Source organism: Notolabrus celidotus, chromosome 18, assembly GCF_009762535.1.
Source record: "Notolabrus celidotus isolate fNotCel1 chromosome 18, fNotCel1.pri, whole genome shotgun sequence".
NCBI classification, from domain to species: Eukaryota; Metazoa; Chordata; class Actinopteri; order Labriformes; family Labridae; genus Notolabrus; species Notolabrus celidotus.
The window spans coordinates 3,574,107-3,592,981 of record NC_048289.1 but is presented as its reverse complement, the minus strand read 5'-3'; the positions used below and the strand labels follow the sequence as shown (position 1 = coordinate 3,592,981).

General features: G+C 39.7%; 1 protein-coding gene across 3 annotated transcripts in view; it reads left to right on the top strand.

Moving 5' to 3' along the window:
• Window positions 1–2,249: 2,249 nt before the first annotated feature.
• Window positions 2,250–18,875, top strand: part of itgb4 (integrin, beta 4) — a 42,536-nt gene continuing 25,910 nt past the window's right edge. Inside the window, exons 1-8 of one of the 3 annotated variants that reach the window (XM_034708745.1) lie at window positions 2,303–2,637; window positions 8,858–8,968; window positions 11,335–11,417; window positions 16,557–16,639; window positions 17,039–17,140; window positions 17,246–17,450; window positions 17,534–17,630; window positions 17,718–17,889. In XM_034708745.1, the coding sequence (XP_034564636.1) occupies window positions 11,342–11,417; window positions 16,557–16,639; window positions 17,039–17,140; window positions 17,246–17,450; window positions 17,534–17,630; window positions 17,718–17,889 (735 nt within the window). In that variant the 5' untranslated portion in view covers window positions 2,303–2,637; window positions 8,858–8,968; window positions 11,335–11,341. Of the gene's footprint in view, window positions 2,638–8,360; window positions 8,969–11,334; window positions 11,418–16,556; window positions 16,640–17,038; window positions 17,141–17,245; window positions 17,451–17,533; window positions 17,631–17,717; window positions 17,890–18,875 lie in introns of those variants that run through there. The other 2 variants (XM_034708746.1, XM_034708744.1) reach the window with 2 other exon arrangements.

Below are 18,875 nucleotides of genomic sequence, written 5' to 3'. Positions count from 1 at the left end.
GACTGTAAATAAAAATGTGCTGATAGAGAAATGAACTACTCAGACCTAAACCGTTTTTTGAACCAGGCTGTAAACATGTTTCTTTCTGCTGTAAAGATCGTCTTCTTTGAATGGGTGTGTATGTGGTTTCTGGTGTTTCTGCAGCCAGCCTCAAGTGGATGCTCGATGAACTGCAGTTTATAACACTTCCTCATAGGCTTCATAGTTTAAGACCAGAGGTTGCCTCTCGATGGTAACCAAGTAACTTCAGCTGATAGGAAAGGCCTGTTATGAGTTTCTTTAATTGTTTCGTTTTGTTGGTTTTTTTTTTTTTTTTTTTAATTTGCTTCAGTAAAGAATAAAAAGACATTTTGTTACGAGACATTTATCTCACAGGTTGAAGATCAGAAACAAAAAACAAGCTTCTTTCTCTGGATAAAATGAGATAAATGATCCCGTTATCACAAGAAAAATAAGTTCAGAAAGCATTCACTTAAATCTTTAAATGATCATGTAAAGTGAACAGGACCTTATAATAAACACAGAGCTGCTACAGGAACTACACTGAATAGAATTATTGCACTGCTTCTCTTCATAATCTCATCACAGCTGCCTGGCCCAGTTATCCCAGTTACTGTGTTTTCTAATAATCTCAAACATGTTCCAGAAACTTCTTCAATCCAACTTTGATGGAGCCCACGCTGTGAACACTACACAGAAGAAGTCCTCACAGGAATGTTATCACCATGATTCACTCTCGTGAGCTTCTCCTCTCTGCAGGTGTGAATGTGTGTGTGAGCGCGCACGTTGTTGCAGCTGAGCCGGTGGGACACACCCAGTGAACAAGCTGTACTGAACTTAACTTTCCCCTCCTCAAGCTCTCCATCCATCCGCTTTCGTAACCCAGAGAGACTCAGGAGTTTACGCAACACTTCAAACACAACATGGAGATGTTAGAAATCATACCTGCAGGTGTGTCGATTAGTCGACCTACAGAAGAGGATTAGGGCCAGTGAAAAAACACAAGTAAATATGGTCCAATATATATTTTGTAGAAGTATTCTGAGAAAAAGTCAGAAATCTGAATTTAATCTGAGAAATCTGACTTTAATCTCATAATTCTGACTCTAATCTCAGAACTCTGACTTTTCTGACTTTTTTTCTCAGAATTCTGACTTTAATCTGAGAAATCTGACTTTTCTGACTTTAATCTGAGAAATCTGACTTTTCTGACTTTAATCTCAGAATTCTGACTTTTCCGACTTTAATCTCAGAATTCTGACTTCAATCTCAGAATTCTGACTTTAATCTGAGATTTCTGACTTCAATCTCAGAATTCTGACTTTAATCTCAGAAGTATGACTTTTCTGACTTTAATCAGAGAATTCTGACTTTAATCAGATAATTCTGACTTTAATCTGGGAATTCTGACTTTAATCTGGGAATTCTGACTTTAATCTCAGAAATCTGACTTTAATATCAGAATATTGAATTTTTTCTCAAAATTATGACTTTAATTTCAGAATTATCTTTTTTTCTCACAATTCTGTCTTTAATCTCAGAATTCTCTTTTTTTTCCTCTGTATTCTGACTTCAGAATTAGAATTATGACCTTAATCTGAGAATTCTGACTTTAATCTGAGATTTCTGACTTTAGTCTAAGAATTCTAACTTTAATCTCAGAATTCTGACTTTTCTGACTTCAATCTGAGAATTCTGATTTTAATCTCAGAATTCTGACTTTAATCTCAGAATTCTGACTTTTCTGACTTCAATCTGAGAATTCTGATTTTAATCTCAGAATTCTGACTTTAATCTCAGAATAAAAAATTCTGACTTTACTCTGGGAATTTTTACTTTAATCTCAGAATTCTGACTTTCCTGACTTTAATCTCAGAATTCTGACTTTAATCTGGGAATTCTGACTCTAATGTCAGGATTCTGACTTCAATCTCACAATTATTATTTTTCTTCTCAGAATTATTCTAAAAAAAATATTGGACCTTAATTTTTATTAAATTTTTTTCATTGGCCCTAATCTTCTTCCGTAGTCGATCTGAGGTATGGATTGCTCAGGTAGTTTGTGAGTCAACCTAATAAAATGTTGATCACTCTTTTCTACATTTTGTTCTAATTAAAGTGAATATCTTTAACAGTTAGGAGCTGTAGTAAACTAGTCATAAAGAAGATAAACATACTGAATAAACTGTGTATCAGACCTCTTTATGTATCTGTAGGTAGTGACTGAGCATGCTGTGTTCGTGGTAAATAAAGTCAGCTGTCGTGTTTTGAGTCCTGCAGCAGTGTCGCGTCACCGTGCGTAATGAAACGTCGCCGGTGTCCTCTGTGCTGTAGTCTACATCACTCCGGCAGATTTACTGGATGGAAAGAAAGAGTGACGCCATTGTGCCCTGAATGAACTCACTGATCCAAAAAGAGCACTTTTTGTCATGTAAATTGGCGAGGAGTGGACTCAGTCTGAAGCGCCGACCAGGGAGCTCAGAGTGGAGACATTACTGCTGGGCTTTCCAAAGTATCCAGAACTTGTGTTAGTAAACTTTGAGTGGATTGTCTAAGTTTCTCTCAGCCTGTGTGGGGAGTTCTTCTCCCCCTAATCAGCTGATGAGTGCAGGTCGCCTCGGGAGAACCCCTTTCACAGTAAGTAACACCTTTCTCTGCTCATACCTTTTAAATTTGCATTGAGAGTGATGCAAAGAATGACGCAGCTGTGACATTAACTTGTCCTCAGTATAATAATGCATTACTTATTATGTTCTACAGAAGGTCAATTAACAACTTCATCTCGTCTGCTACTTTAAATGCACAGCTTATTCTCCTCAGTGTGGACAGTAAGAGAGGAAGGTCATAAATCAAAGAGGCCTCTGGTCTCATGGGGAAAACTGGGGATAGCAGCAACACTTTCTCTCACTTACTCTGGACCATCCAGATTATTCCATATTAAACCGAGCAACAACCTCTGGTCTTCAAATATGAAATGAGGAAGTGTTAAAAACTGCAGTTCATCGAACGTCCACTTGAGGCTGGCTGCAGAAACACAGGAAACCACATACACACCCATTCAAAGAAGATGATCTTTACAGCAGAAATAAACATGTTTACAGCCTGGTTTGAAGAAAAGGTTTGATTCTGAAAGCTAATTTCTGTATCGGGACAAACTGTAGGGGGGATGCATTTTTTTATAATGCAACAGCTCAGAAGATATTAAGATTAGGGACACACCGAAATGAAAATCCTTGGCCAAAACCAAAAACCGAAAATGATGAAACCAAGGCCGAAAACCGAAACACCAAAACAAATTATTATGCCAATTATTGGTACCGTTGCATTTATGGTTATGACTTTGTACTAGGGATGTCAACAAGTTTGTTAAGAACTTACTCGAACAAATTTCATTTTTCTGTCACGTGGAACAAACATCATGTGGTCTCATATTTGTTTCATCTATCAGGGAGGTGTTTTAAGTTTAAAGCATGTTTTGATGTGAATCAGCTGACTGAAGGTGTTGCTCACAGTGGAGATGCTCAGCTGGGGGCTGTGGCTGAGTGACAGGTCTCCATGAGCGCTTTTTTTTCTCCACTCTGATTCTGACCCGGTTGCTCCCGGCTGACACCTGACCGCGTTCACATGCTTTTTTTTCTCAATAAGAAGGAGTAGACAGAAAACTGGACACTGTGAGTCTGAAATCTGTTTCTGTTCAGTTCCCTTGTTGAAGTCTGAGCCTTCACTTTTATGACTGTATGTCTGCAGAGATCATGAGCCTGCTCCACATGTTGATAATCAGCATGTTTAACATTTTGAACACCTCAATACGATCCGTAGATATTCAATACTGTCAGTTATATACATTGTGTCATGAAGGAACATTTGATTCAGTGGAAAAAACACATTTGGCATTATTTTTGACATGGAAAGCGTTTATGTTTTTTAAAAATGATTAATCGATTATTGATCGTTAACATTTCCAAAGATCGATCACAGAAAATACTTGATATTTGCATCCCTACTGTGTACTAACCTCAGTAAAATCAAGGCAAGCGGGTTCTCCCCATCCATCGCGGCCTGGATCATTTCTCGTGCGCACTGCTTTATTCCCACATCCCAGTAACGATCTTTAGAACGTGGATCAAATACAGTTGCGATGAAGTGCAGAGGATCCGAATAGATCTCAGTGAAACGTGTGCTGACAGACTCTAAGAATGTACTTTTCATTGTTTTCACTCTGTGGTCCGTCTCAACCAAGACGCTTTAGTGCTGCAATTAAAGGAATAACGTCTGCAGACATGTTGGCCCTTATCCAGACAAGCACTACTGGTCATGGTTTTTGCTTGCGTCATCACAACATTCTGTTTCGGCCATGTTGTTTTGGAGATAAAAGTCTTTTAGTGGCCGAATTTTCGGTGCATCTCTAATTAAGATCACAAGTTTTGCCCAAATAAGGGCATGACTGACTTGACTGAGAGGGGGAACACTGTAGCTGTTGGCTAGGAGGCTAAAGGCCCGCCTCTTTACCTCACACTAGCTCGACAGATGTTATGTTGAGTTTAACATTTCCAATATGGCACCCGCTGACGATCGGCTTCAAAACACTGTTCAGAAACAGATTGATGACGTCACGGATACTACGTCCATTAATTATACAGTCTGTGTATTAAACTTACAGCTTTCTGATAACTACCCACACCATTTATCAATGATTTAATTTGACATGTCAGTCACAGTATTCATCTGCAACATTGATAATTTGTGCTTGCACCATTTTCAAGTTCTAAATATTAGATTTCCCTTTTTTTAGGTAAGGTCAGCAAACACATGAGAGGAAAAGCTCTGTCCACTGGGGGTTCCTTACAGGAGCTCTTGATCAGTGTAGTGATGATTGAATTAATTCTGATCAGTTATCAGTCATGCTTAAAGGTTTGACCTTCATTTAAGAACGAGAGCTTCCAGTCGGGTTCTACTATCTGATGATATTCTGCAACAGGAAGTTTAAAAAAATTAAAAACAGAGAGTTATCGTCCTGGTTTACAGTAGATATACATCAGTGTAGTTTCAACACGATCTTGAAATGCTTTATCTCTGTGCACCCGAGGAATCCGAACACATCCAGAGAGTGATACAGCCTTCAGGACACTCCCTTTCAGTTCCTGCTCCTCCATGTTTTGACTGGCATCACTACCAGAGTGTCAGCCAAGAGAGCAGGGAGGGGGGACAAGTTGATTCTGCAGAGGTTTTGTTCTTCTCAAAAGAAGTGAGCCATTGTATCAAACCAGATCTGGTTGCTAGGGACACAACTATGCATGTCTCTTTTCAGACTGCCCAGTGTGGTATGTACAGTGAGGAGGAACAGGCTGTGTTGTCCTCTGAGTCATGTCCTCGAATCCATGAGTTTTATCACAGGTTTCCTCGACTCTGTGTGAGTGCAGGTCTGAGGTGTGTGATGGGGTGTGGTCCTGAGATCGCTATAAGAGCTTCTTGAGCATATTTATAGGTGTGCTCATGTCATGTAAGGCTGATAGAGTTTAGTTGCAGACAAATGGATTCACACATCACACATAGGTTTCAGAAATATGTCAGCTTTTCCCCAGGACACAAAACATTTAAGTTGAACTGTGTGAATGCCAGAGGGCTTGGACGTTGTGAAACAGCAGATGATTCACTGATCAACTCTTTGGCTTTGAGAGTGATTAAGAAGAAGGAATTCTGCTGTGGGCTCGTATTGTGTCATTTCCTTTTAAAACACCTTTAACTCATAATTAAAAGTCTTATAGAGATATGATATCTATGTATGCTTGTAGCGTGTGGGGCGCAATTTGTAAAGTTGTGCACACTTAAAATAACAGCAACATATCTCCTCATTTGCTCCAAAACCTCATAAAAACATAGTGTGAATTTAAAAGTCACTTTTTTAAAATCTCATTTAGAACAATATGTGTGACCTTTTTCACTTTACTTTTGTCATGACAAATATAATTAATTTAAAATCACTGTTCAATCTAAATTTTAAATGTTAAACCTTAATGTTTAATTTTCAATCTAAATTTTAAAAGTTAAATCTAAATGTTAAATCTGAATGTTAAATCTAAATGTTAAATGTTGCTCTGTGATCCTAGATATGTAGCTAATATGCAAATTCACACTGCCAACCAGTGGAAATACCAAAATAAAATCTGCGTCAAGCGATAAAGATATCACAGCCATAGTCTGTCAGCGCTGACTCAGGTCACTAGCTGGATGTGCACTGAATTAGCAGAAAATATTGGAAAGGCAGTATTGGAGACCATTAAGAGATTTCTCAACACTCAGAGTCAGAACTGACTCAGTCTATGATACAGACAAGCAAAGTTGGTATTGCTAAGTCTGTATCGCCTTTTCTGAAGCTTTTATTTTGGTATTTCCGCTAGGCGGTAGTGTGACTTTGCATATTAGCTAAATATGTAGGATTGCAGAGCAACATTTAACATTTAGATTTAACAATCAATATTGGACTTTCTGAAACTCTCTTAGTCAAAGGCTTTGTTTAGAAACACTACTATTTTGATTCGGTCTCAACATAAGCTAAGCTAGGCTAAGATAAGCTAAGCTAAGCTAGGCTAAGATAAGCTAAGCTAGGCTAAGATAAGATAAGCTAAGCTAGGCTAAGATAAGCTAAGCTGGGCTAAGATAAGTTTAGCTCATCTCAGCAAAGATAAGCTAAGATAAGCTAAGCTAGGCTAAGATAAGACAAGCTAAGCTAGGCTAATATAAGCTTAGCTCACCTCAGCAAAGATAAGCTAAGATAAGTTGAGTGAAGATAAAATAAGATTAGCTAAACTGAGATAAGATAAACTAAGCTAAGCTAAGATGAGCTAAGATAAGCAAAGAACAGATACACTAAGATATGTTGAGATAAGGTAAGATGAGTTAAGACAGAAATAAGGTGAGCTAAGATAAGCTAAACTTAATTAAGCTAAGCCAAAATAAGTGGAGATAAGTTAAGATTTGCTAAGAATAGATATTCTAAAATAAGCTGAACTGAACTAAACTACGAGAAGGTAAGCTAAGACGAGATAAGAAAAGATGAGATAAGATAAGCTATGAAATGATAAGCTAAGCTAAGATTAGATCAGCTAAACTAACCTAAGCTAACATAACGTAATATAATCCTTTATTCGTCCCATAATGGGGAAATGAAGTGTGACAGCAGCAAAGTGAAAACATTACAATAAAGAGCATGATGTAGTGAGTAAATAAGTGTGTCCTATGAAAAATATGTTCAGTACTGATAAATATATTTAACACAGGTAAGAAATATGTGAGTAATAATGAGTAATAAACTAGGTTAAACATACGTACAGCACTTATCAGATGGGTAAAGACCATGGTAAAGACTCATCAAGCTTGTTTTTACTCTCAGCTGTTTTCAGCAAACATGCCCTGAAGACTCAGAATGATGGCAGACAGACAAGGAAGACAAGCAGTCCGTCAGCACACCAGAGTACGAGGTTACTAGAAAGTTATTTATTCTGAGAGCAAACAGGGTGATATAACAGTGAGAGCTTAGGTTTCTATGTTTCTAATGATAACTGTGAGATGATGATTTCTCAGTGTGGTGTTTGAGCTCGCTTCGTGGTCTGCAGGTTCAGGAAGGTTCATTTGAATGTTTAGGTTTACAAAGTGCCTCACTGGTGTTTCTACAGTTTATTTTGGGGGCTTTTATGACTTTTATTGACAGGACAGGGGAGAGAGTAGAGGAAGGAGAATGATCAGGGCTGCAGGCTGGATTTATACCCTTACCTGCTTGGAGGACTGTGGCCTCCATACATGGAGCACAACATTTAACCACTGTTCTACCCATGAATAAGTCTTCCCTTTGACTGAACCATGCAGGTTAAGTTGTCTAAACTTGTTTCCAAACTTAAACCACAGCTGGGACAGAAAGATTTTCTGACATGGACCACTTGAAAAGGTTTTATTGGTTGTTGTGATTGGTGAAAATGTGCTGCCTCTTCATAATCTGTATCATGGAGGGCATGTTAGGCTGAGTGGTTCTCCTCTGTCTCCACACTCAGACATCAGGATGAAGCGTGAGGGTCTCCGTGCCGTGCTGGTCCCTCTGCTCAGAGAGGCAGATCACTCCTCCTGCACCGCAGAGGATATGATCTTACCTCCAGGAAAAAGGAGAAAAGCTGTGTTGCAATCAAACTGTTCATCTCAAATATTTGACAAGTAGAAAATGTGCCCGTTATGAGCACATGATTGTGTAAACACGAGAGTCACAAAGCTGTTTCCCATAGCCTGCAGGCACTGATCTGCTCTGTGCGCCACTCCCAAGAGCCTGGGAGGAGGCCATGGAGGGAGGGGCCTGACGCTCCACTCTCAAGCCCACACAGGTGAACTCCTGTTGGGTGGAATGCAGCAGGGAGGGGGCCTGCACACAGAGGTGTAGAGCTTTTAACTTAGGGTGGGAAGAGGATACCGTTAAGGTAGAGGAAGGGAGTGAACTCTCTCCGTCACACACACTCACCTGGAGAAAGGGAGTGTATGAGTGTGTGTGCGCGTGTTTGTGTGTGGGTGGGTGTGTGTGTGCGCTGAGGGTAAAGGAGGGATCAAGTCACAGCACACTCCGTGGTTTTCACTCAGTTGCTCTGAGTCTCACTGTCTCTCATATCTTGCTCCTGCACACAACATACGCAGAGACGCACACACACACACACACGACTCAAGTGAGTTTGAGGGCAGATAAGTAAATCTTTGACCTGAGCAGACTGTACAGGAAGGAAACAGCAGTGACAGAGAAGAAACGTGGAAAGTGTTTCTTCATTTTGGGACTTTTACCTGGGACTCAAGACCTTGAAGAAGTGTTTTTGTTCTCTCTCTACAGGTGGATACAAACTTTTCCAAATTCCTGGGTCAGACCAAACAGAAAGGGATTGTTTTTTTTCCATTTATTGTTGGACCTTTGGACTCGGACTGGGCGCGGGCACAGTGAGAGGTTTGTTTGATCAGTAATCTCCTTGTATCCAGTCTTACATTTCCTAATAGCTCCATTGTTTTCAACGTCTGTAAACTGTAACGTGTCCTTCTGCTCACACGTGCAACATTTATGGATTAATCTGCTGGTTCATGTTTGAGTGACTTTATGTGACAAGTTAGGAGATAGTAGAGTGTAACTTTATATCACAAGTGCATGCAAGAAAGTGAAGCTGTGCACAGATTTGAGCAGCTGAGTGCTTACTCTCTGTTGGACGTATTTAAGTCGTTGTCTTCTGCATGGTTGCACACATGAAAGCACAGATTACAAAGCAGCTCAGGTGAGACAGGATCAGGATGAACGAGGAGAGTGTGTCAGCAGGTTTTCAGTCACTTCAACACAAAGACAAGTTTTTACAGTGATCGCTTCAAAGGCTGTGATTTTCCATCAGTGTGTGGCTGAGATTTAACCTCCAGGACTTGGAGCGTGACCCCTGAACGTGTAACTGAAGACCCCGCAACCTCTCACTCATGATGTCATAAGGGGGTCAGGCCCACACCCAGCAGTGGTATGCTCTCCTGGCAGGCATTTTGTTGTCCGCAGCTTTGAACTCTGGGAAACGATCCCCTTGTATTATGTACCACAGAGTCATTGAATGGCTGACTCAGTTCTATTTTCTGCTTCTCGTACGCTGTAATTTGTGTCTCCCACTTTGTTGTCAGTGTCACAGAGCAGACGAGAACATCTTCTCTCCTCTCAGCTCTTATCCAGTGATGGTAAAGTGTGCAGGATAGGAGCTGGTCTCTTCTGTTTTTCCTTCTCTCAGTCTGTGATTTATGAGACACCTCATGCACACACACCTGTAGTCAGTTCAAGTTCGCAGCGAGGTGCTAAGGTGCCTTTCCCATGTGTTTTCAGCCTGTGTTTTTAACTTGGACGGGTCATTCTCTCGCCTGAAGGAGAAATTCCTCCCTGGAGTTGTAAATCTTCAGAGCACAAATCATCATTTTATTTTGGAGACTTTTTGCGGCCACGCTGACAGACTTCAGTTTTGTTCCCACTGAGACAATTACAGAGACATTTCACGCCACATAGTCCCCTTTGTTCAGCTTCCACCTCCTGTCTGCTTTGGAGATGTTCTCTGCAGCTTCCTGTCCATCAGATTGTCCTCTATCAAACATTCCCGCATAAAATTATAAAAAGGAGTTTTATGATGGAGCGTCTGACACAGCATGCTGTCTGGAGTTTTCCAGGCCCCACCCAGAATCTGCCTCTTCCTGTTGTGGTGCTTCTATCACATTTCATCAAGCCTCAACAGGATCTGTGCGCTGTTAGATTAATGAAGACTCTCTCTGTCACACTGATTCAAATCATGGAGTTAACACTGAGAACAAGAAGTGTACAAGGGCTGTGTAATGGCATGAATCACACACACATAAGAGCAAATAATCATGCTAGAGGCGCTTTTAAAGTCAAAGCTGAATATGGATGACAGCGCTGTGAGGTTGTCACACACAGTTGAAATGCTAGAATACAAATCAAAAACTATCATCAGGAATACATATATCAGAAACATAATGTTAATATCAACACTATCTGCTTCAAGCGCTGTTGCCTCACAGCGAGAAGGTTCCTCGGTCTGGCAGGTGTCTTTCTGTGTGGAGTTTGCATGTTCTCTCCATGCATGCGTGGGTTCTCTCCGGGTACTGTGGCTTTCTCCCACAGTCCAAAAACTCGCCAGGTTGATTGATCACTCTAAATTGCCCGTAGGTGTGAGTGTGTGCGTTAATGGTTGTCTGCCTCTCCATGTTTGCCCTGTGATAGGTTGGCGACCTGTCCAGGGTGTACCCTGCCTTCCGCCCGTAGTCAGCTGGGACTGGCTCCAGCTCCCCGTGACCCCTAACGGGATAAGAGTTCAAGATAATGGAATGGAAAAAAATATACATATATGCTTCCCTTAAAAACAGAGATCTATGGTAGTGTGTTTGGGGCTCAGAGCATCAGAGACTCACAGTCATCACTCATGCACCGTAATGTCTCCGTGCAGTTTCATAAAAACACAGCAGAGTTTTCACCAGACAGTCAAATGTCAGTTTCAGCTCCATCATATTTGTGTAGGCGTTAAATACAACACGATATCTGTGAGTGTAAGAAGTCTAAACGAGGTATAATAAAAGTATGATGAGAAGAGTGTTGTCTTATTTTGAACTGACATGAAGGTAAGGAGAGCGTCTCGGCTTGAGCCTGACAGAGGGGGAAGTACAGGTGGTTCAAGTTCCAGCAGAGTCTGCAGAGACATCCCTGCAGGGCAAAGAGTCTGTTGTTTTCTGAGCTGTATTTCTGAGCATGTCGAGGTGTATGAATGTATTTTCTTGTGTCTGTTTCAGGAAGGCGATGGGGAGATGGACTTTTCATCTCTCGGTGGGGCTTGGGCTTCTAGCCCTCTCGTTGACCTGCTGTTATGGTGAAGGTGAGGAAGCCCTAACTTATACTTCCATTTAAGGACAAAATATGGAAGCCCTAAAAGGACATGATTAAATACATTTTATTTTCTCGGGTATCTCCAGATCTGGACTTATCTTCTTAACGGGATCATTTATCTCGTTTTATCGAGAACAAAGCTCATTTTTTTGTGTTTCTCATCTTCAACCTGTAAGATAAAAGTCTCATAACAAAATATCAACATGTTTCTAAAAAAAACAACAAAACGGAACAATTAAAGAAACTAATAACAGGCCTTTCCTCTTACCTGAAGTTACTTGGTTGTAATATGTATAAATGTGCTCCTGTTATGTTTAGTGCAGAAGCCCTAAAAGGACATGATTAAAAACATTTTATTTTCTCTGTTATCCCAGGAAAACAAAGTTTGTTATCTCAAGATCTGGACTTATTTTTCTGGGGATAACGGGATCATTTATCTCCTTTTATCGAGAACGAAGCTTGTTTTTTGTGTTTTTGATCTTCAACCTGTAAGATAAAAGTCTCATAACAAAATGTCATTTTATTCTTCAATGAGGCAACATTTTCTTTTTCTTCTTCTTCTTATTTTTTTTCAAAGATCTATTTATATTAATTTTTACACATTACATACAAAACATAAATGTAAACACTTAAAGCAAGTGATGATTTTTTTTAAGAAACAAAATAAGGGAATGAATAAAAAAGCAAGCAATAACAATTAATGATAATAATTTAAAATAAAAGGTAAATAAACAAATAAGAAAATAAATAATATTGAAAATACAATAAAATAAAAAAGTTTATATTTAAAAAATAAATAAGTGCAAAAGGTAAAAAATCACAATAATATAATAATAATACCAAAAACAAACTGTGAACTAAAACGAACAGACACCACATGTGATAATCTACATCTACAGAACAACAGAACATGTTCTTCTTTGAATATAGGTGTCATGCTACAGAAGGGATTTAAAGCCTCAAAGGATCAAGATAAAGAAATAGTGAAAAAATAAATAAAAAAAACTTAAAATCTGCAACCAGCTTTATTGAAGATTTCCTTGAACTGCAGAGTTTTTATAAGTTATAAGAAAGGCAGCCATATTTTTTTTTAAATTAGATTGTGGATCTGCGCAGAGTATGTTTAATCTTTTCTAGTCTGCAAAAATAAAGAGCATCCCTGACCCAACCCTCATAGGATGGAGGAGAGGCAGACTTCCAAAAAATTATAAACAAAAAAAACAAAATAATAAAAGAAACTGACAACAGGCCTTTCCTCTTACCTGAAGTTACTTGGTTACCATATGTATAAATGTGCTCCTGTTATGTTTAGTACGGAAGCCCTAAAAGGACATGATTAAATACATTTCATTGTATCATTCTCTTATTTTTTTCGTTATCTCGAGAAAACAAATTTTGTTATCTTGGGATAAAGTGAAAAATAAGTTGGGATCTTGAGCAAACAGAGAATACAAAATGTATTTAATCATGTCCTGAGGGCCTCTGTAAAACAGTGATTCATTGTGTCTTGTTTTGTTTGAGAGAAAGAGACGTAGAAGGTTAGATAGCGATCAGTTTCTTGTTTAGGGGTCTTCTCTTAAACGGTGAGAGGGCAGCTTCACATTAAAGCTGAACACTGGGTGGGCTTTTTAACACAGATGAACTAAGCTGCCGATGAAAGTAAAAATACAAGAATCGGATCAACAAGTTTATGGAGCGTTGTAGATTTAACGAACAACACACTGTTAAAACAACAAAGCTGTGAAAACTCAAAATTTCAATGCAGCTGTCTGCACTAGATCTTTTTTGTTTTGAGGCTAACTAGAAATCTTACAGTTGAGCCAACTGATTAGTTTTTGTTGAGATAACTTATCATTCATATGTAGTGAAACTTAAAGTAGTGAGTTCTACATACTTAGAAGTGAAAGTTGTGCCAACTTATTATTGTTTGTTCAGAAAATGTTCCTTTGTTACTGCATGTTACTGCACCGTTTTCACACCTGCAAGGTAGCTAGCTAATGTTCAAGGCGGCTAACTATTGGTAATGACCATGCCTTATTAAACTAACTAAACAAATTAAAGTGACATTAACCGGTAATCAACTCACCATCAACTGACCAACTGTAAAGCTAGAGTTTCAATACAATACTCAAACAAAACACTCACCTTTAGGGCGATCAAATCCACACAGGACAGGAGAGATGGAGCCACATGTGGGGAGTTGAAAGTGTGGATGAAGACCCCTGTAGATTTGAGTTGAAGACCCCGTTCTTTGCCTGAAGCAGACTCAGATAATTTAGCCGAGCCTCAAACCCATCATTTCAAGTTTTGCCAACCTAACTTATGAAATGAGACCAACTTTACACAACACACTTAATACAGGTAGTTGAGATAACTACTTTGATGTAGTTTGCAACAAAATGGAACATTTGTTGTTTACTTAACCAAAAAATAATTTTGGTCAAAAAGTGACTGGAATAATAAATGAAGGTCAAATATGATTAAAAAATAAGTGATATATCAGCAGAGATGATACTCAGTTGTTCCCAGATTGAACTTGGAGTGGAGGAATGTCAGCTTTGATGTGGTTCAGTTTTCTGCAACAGCCAGCTGACACACAAGAGGGCATGCTGCTTTCCACTTCTGCTGCTGAATATCAAAAGCTTGTTTCTAGGACAGACATATTTCTTCAGCGAAGCAGAAAGGACATTAAGAGAGGGAGTCACCTCAAATACACTTTCTCAAGCATTCAGTCTTTATCTAAAAAGCTGATAACAACTGTTACTGCAACATGCTTTAGAAAGAGAGCAGGTTCAGACCACAGTGTCGATGTCGTTAACGAAAACTATGACTCTAAATGTTCCACAACAAGCCTTTTGTTCATGATGAAGATGAGCTAATATACTGTATATAACTGATATTAAAAACTCTGATGTACATTAGTGGCAGACCTCCTGACATTCAGAATCCATGATATTTCCCCCGCTGTGCGTCTAATTTTTAAAGATTAAAGTGATGCATTCCTGTGAAAGTATAAGTTCTTTTTATTTTCGTTGGGCTGAGTTATTATCTGAGGGGCTCAGTGTTAGCTTGGTCTGTACCTGCAGCAGTTGTGCTGTGTGAACCAGCTCTCCTCACCTCAATGCATCTGTCTCATCTTCATTGAGGGCTTTTACCTCCTGCTGTGAGTTAGTGACAAAGACACAACCAGCTTCCACCTGACGTCTGTTTACTATTTCATGTTTGACGTAATCACTGTGAACATCTCTGCGTCTGCAGCTTGATCTAATCCAGTTTGGTGATACATCAGACACATTTGAAGACGTGTCAAAGTTTTGATCAAAGTTTTGAATGCACCTGTCACTGCAGGTGCATTCATGGACCCTCGTTAAAGTTCAATACACCCCTTCCAATCCACTTTTTTATATAGCACATTTAACAAAACAATCAAGTTTAGCAAAGTGCTGCACGGTGAGGTAAAATAAGTTAAAACACACAGAGAATAAAATAGAATAAAATAAAAGAATCATAATAAACACATAAAACACTTAAAAGATAGTTTTAAAAAACACACAAAATAAATAATAATGAAAAATAAAATAACAACACTGTAAGAGCAAATACAAATCCAATCAAAGAACAGACAGAGACAGAGACCACACAGCTCTCATGCAGGGTCAAAAGCCAAGGAGTGAAAATACGTTTTAAGACGGGATTTAAAAGTCGTTAATGTTGGGACAATCTAACATGGGGGGGCAGCTCGTTACACAGTTTGGGGGCCACTGCAGAGAAGGCATGGCGTATCATTGTTTTCAACCTGGCCTTAGGGACCACAAGATGTTGCTGACCAGCGGACCTCAAAGACTTTGCAGGAATGTAGCCAATGTATTTTGTGTTCATGGCATTTTTATTTGAATCCAGAGAATCAAAATATAGGCATAGAGGTCACATCAAGAATGTTTTCTTTTGACTTTATAGCAAGGACAGGCTAAATCAGGGGTTCCCAAACTTTTCAGCCCGTGACCCCCAAAATATTTTGATGCCAAAGACTTGCGATCCCCACTGTCCCTCAGAGTGATTTAATGTGGCTTCATTTAGCTGATCTGCAGAAAATGACCCTACCTGTATGAGCATGTGTCTGTGTTTCCTGTGCCGTTATGAATTAACCTGCTGCTACTGATGCTTTTGATAATTAACTGTTCACTAACTCTAAACTTAGGAGTCATCTGGCAACAAAGGAAGGCAGAAAAATCATTACATTTTCTATTTTCTAGGTTTTATTTCAAAGTTAGCGACTATTTTTAGAGTCCATATTTTTTACTATAATGGGTAAAATTGTCTATTTTTAGATAACTTAAAAAAAACATTCTTGAAGACATCTCACGACCCCCCATTTGTGTCTCGGGACACCCTGGGGGTGCTGACCTTAGACTGTATATATAATGGACAGCGTTGCTCCGCCTTTTCCCATTGTCTCTCTGCCTTTTCCCGTTTCCTCCATTCAAATGAATAGGGGAGACAGGGTTTTTGACCTATACTGCAGCCAGCCACTAGGGGGAGCAGTTTTTGTGGCGGCCTTACTTCGAGCCGAGCGAGATGACGTCAATTTTATATACAGTCCAGGTCCCAACCCCCACTTTGGGAACCCCTGGGCTAAATTATATAAATTAAGATATTACACAAAAGTGTTAAAAGAGAGAAATGTTGACGGTTTAAACTCTTGGTACAACCCTGATACCAATATCTGATTGACTACATGAATTATTTTAAAGAGAGAAATGTTTTGGCAAAAATCAAAGACTAAAATGTTACTAAAACTTACAGGCATTTTGTCTAAAGACTAAGACTCAATCTAAAATAGCTGCATAAATTAACCCGTTATATTATTTTACAAAGACCCAACATCAGGATGAGATTCTTTTCCATCTTTATCCACTATGAGAAAAGCACTTGGCAGCATCCAGCAGGTAACACTGCAAAAAAAAAAAAACCTGACCCGCCAAAACACTGCAGAAAAATGAGCTGCTGTGCCAAAGTCTGTTTAGTGTTAGCACAGATATTCATGGTATGTTTCATGGGTGTGATTCTTACTTTGTTGCCTCTCTGTGACTCCTTCTGATACTATTACCCTCCCACCTCTACCCCACAGTGAACTACTGCTTTGCCTCCAAGGCCAAGACCTGCTCAGAATGCCTGCAGTCTGGAGTAGGTTGCGCATACTGCCCTGATGAGGTGAGAGCAGAATAACATCAGGCTTGGAAAGATGCTAAGACTTTATTTCTCTTTGTGCAGTTTGTTTTTGTTCATTCCAAAATACAACAGTTGTTGAATATTAAAATGAAAAGAAAGAAAAACCACGTAAATGAAAGAATCTCTTCAAAGCCACAGGTGCTGTTTTCTTGTGCATCTTTAAAAAAGGCCAGTATCATCTTTTATAGAAGGATAGTTTTCTTAGGTGTCATAATGTGACCTTAAGATAAAAGATGATTAGATGGAAGGTTGAATCACAAGCTTTGTTTAGTTTGAACTCCCTCTGCTGGCTTCCATCAGTATGCTATTGTTCAGGTGTCAAATTTATTTTCAGGCTTATCTGAAAATTGCAATAAAATAATCCAACTTTCTGTTGCTCAGACCTTTAATGGCCCTCGCTGTGACCTTCAAGCGAAAATACTTGCACTTGGCTGCAGTGCTGCGGCCGTCATCACAGCTAAAAGCAGTAAGATGATGAAACAGGTCAGTCTTCATCTTCTTTATGTTTCTCCCAGTCATCCCACGGTCACTTCATCTGAAAGCTGTGTCTTTACATCTTAACCAAACCTGTGTTTCTATCTGGCTCAGGATCAAAGGATCAACATGAAGCTGAATCAGTCCCAGGTGTCACCACAGCTGATGAGCATGACCTTTCTGCCAGGAGAGGTGAAGACGGTGGATGTGGAGGTGTTTGCTCCAACCAGAGGTCCTTTGGACCTTTATATTCTTATGGACTTCTCTTACTCCATGGCTGACGATTTGGACAACCTGAAGAAGATGGGCAAAGAGCTGGGTCCGCATGTTTGTGTTAGTGCTGCGTTGTGATGACTGTGGAGGGAGTTGTTTGGTTACTGATAGTGAATGTCTTCTCTGTAGCTTCACTGGTGCAGAAGCTGTCAGGGGACTACACCATCGGCTTTGGAGAGTTTGTGGACAAAGTAACTGAGCCACAGACGGACATGAGACCATCCAAGTAAGGATAACAAACAGGTTATGGAAAGTTAAGCTCATAAAGGAAGAAGTTTTGTTTCATCTATTCATTGATCTTTCTCCTTCTCAGACTCGAGAAGCCGTGGCCTGACAGCGATCCTCCTTTCTCCTTCAAAAACGTCATCAAGCTGACCAGTGACTTGGAATTTTTTACCAGTGAGCTACAGAAAGAGAAGATATCTGGGAACGTGGATGCTCCTGAGGGGGGGTTTGATGCCATACTGCAGGCTGCTGTGTGTACGGTTAGTAAGAATAGTAAATATATAGAAAGAATGCTCCCTGTCTAACATGAGTCTGGTCCTGCTGGAGGTTTCTGCCTGTTAAAGGAAGTTTGTCCTTGCCACTGTAACTTGCTAAATGCTGCAAAGTGCTCTGCTCATGGTGGATTAAGATGAGATCAGACTGAGTCCTGTCTGTAAGATGGGACTGGATCTTATCCTGTCTTGATGTTGGGTCTTTGTTAGTAATAGAACATAGAGTATGGTCTAGACCTGCCTGAGGATATTATTTGATGGGATTTGGTGCAATATAAATAAATATTGATTCAGGGTTCGTACACTTTTTTCATGGTCAAATTCAAGAACTTTTCAAGGACTTTTAAGGTCAATTTTCAAACTTTTCAAGTACTGTAAGCAGTTGTAAATTGCATAATGTGATCGAATCGGGTCTCACTGTCATCAGGCACGACACGGTATTTTTAGACGAGACTTGTCGCTTACCGACCACGGTCATGCCATAACCTTACCCCTAGCTACAAACACCCCGCGGGTGACAGCGGTACGGCTGCTGGGAATCATCACACCACCTACAGGTTATATTCCACAGTGCTTCTCCATCACACATGCCTAGCATGTAGCATAAACAGGCGGTTAGCATCATCAAGTAATAGGCTAATTAACGTGTAGGGCTAACGTGATAGCTAGTACACCTGTAAACTTTACCTTTCATATGACTGGAGAGTGCCAACTCTCCCATAGTGAAAAGTCTGATCTCTGTTTTGCAGACTTTGAAGCAGGCAATGCGTTGTTTGCTGCACGTCTCATCCATAGTTTATATTTATCATTTTCCATCCAACGTTCATTGAACCGACAGCCTTGTGGCATGTTGGTCTACGCACTGTCCTCTTGGGTGCGACATCACGTCACACATGACAAAAGACCAGCATGTCACACACAGGGAGAGCGTTTTTTTTTTTTTTTCTTTTCACATTTGACTATTTTATTTCTCT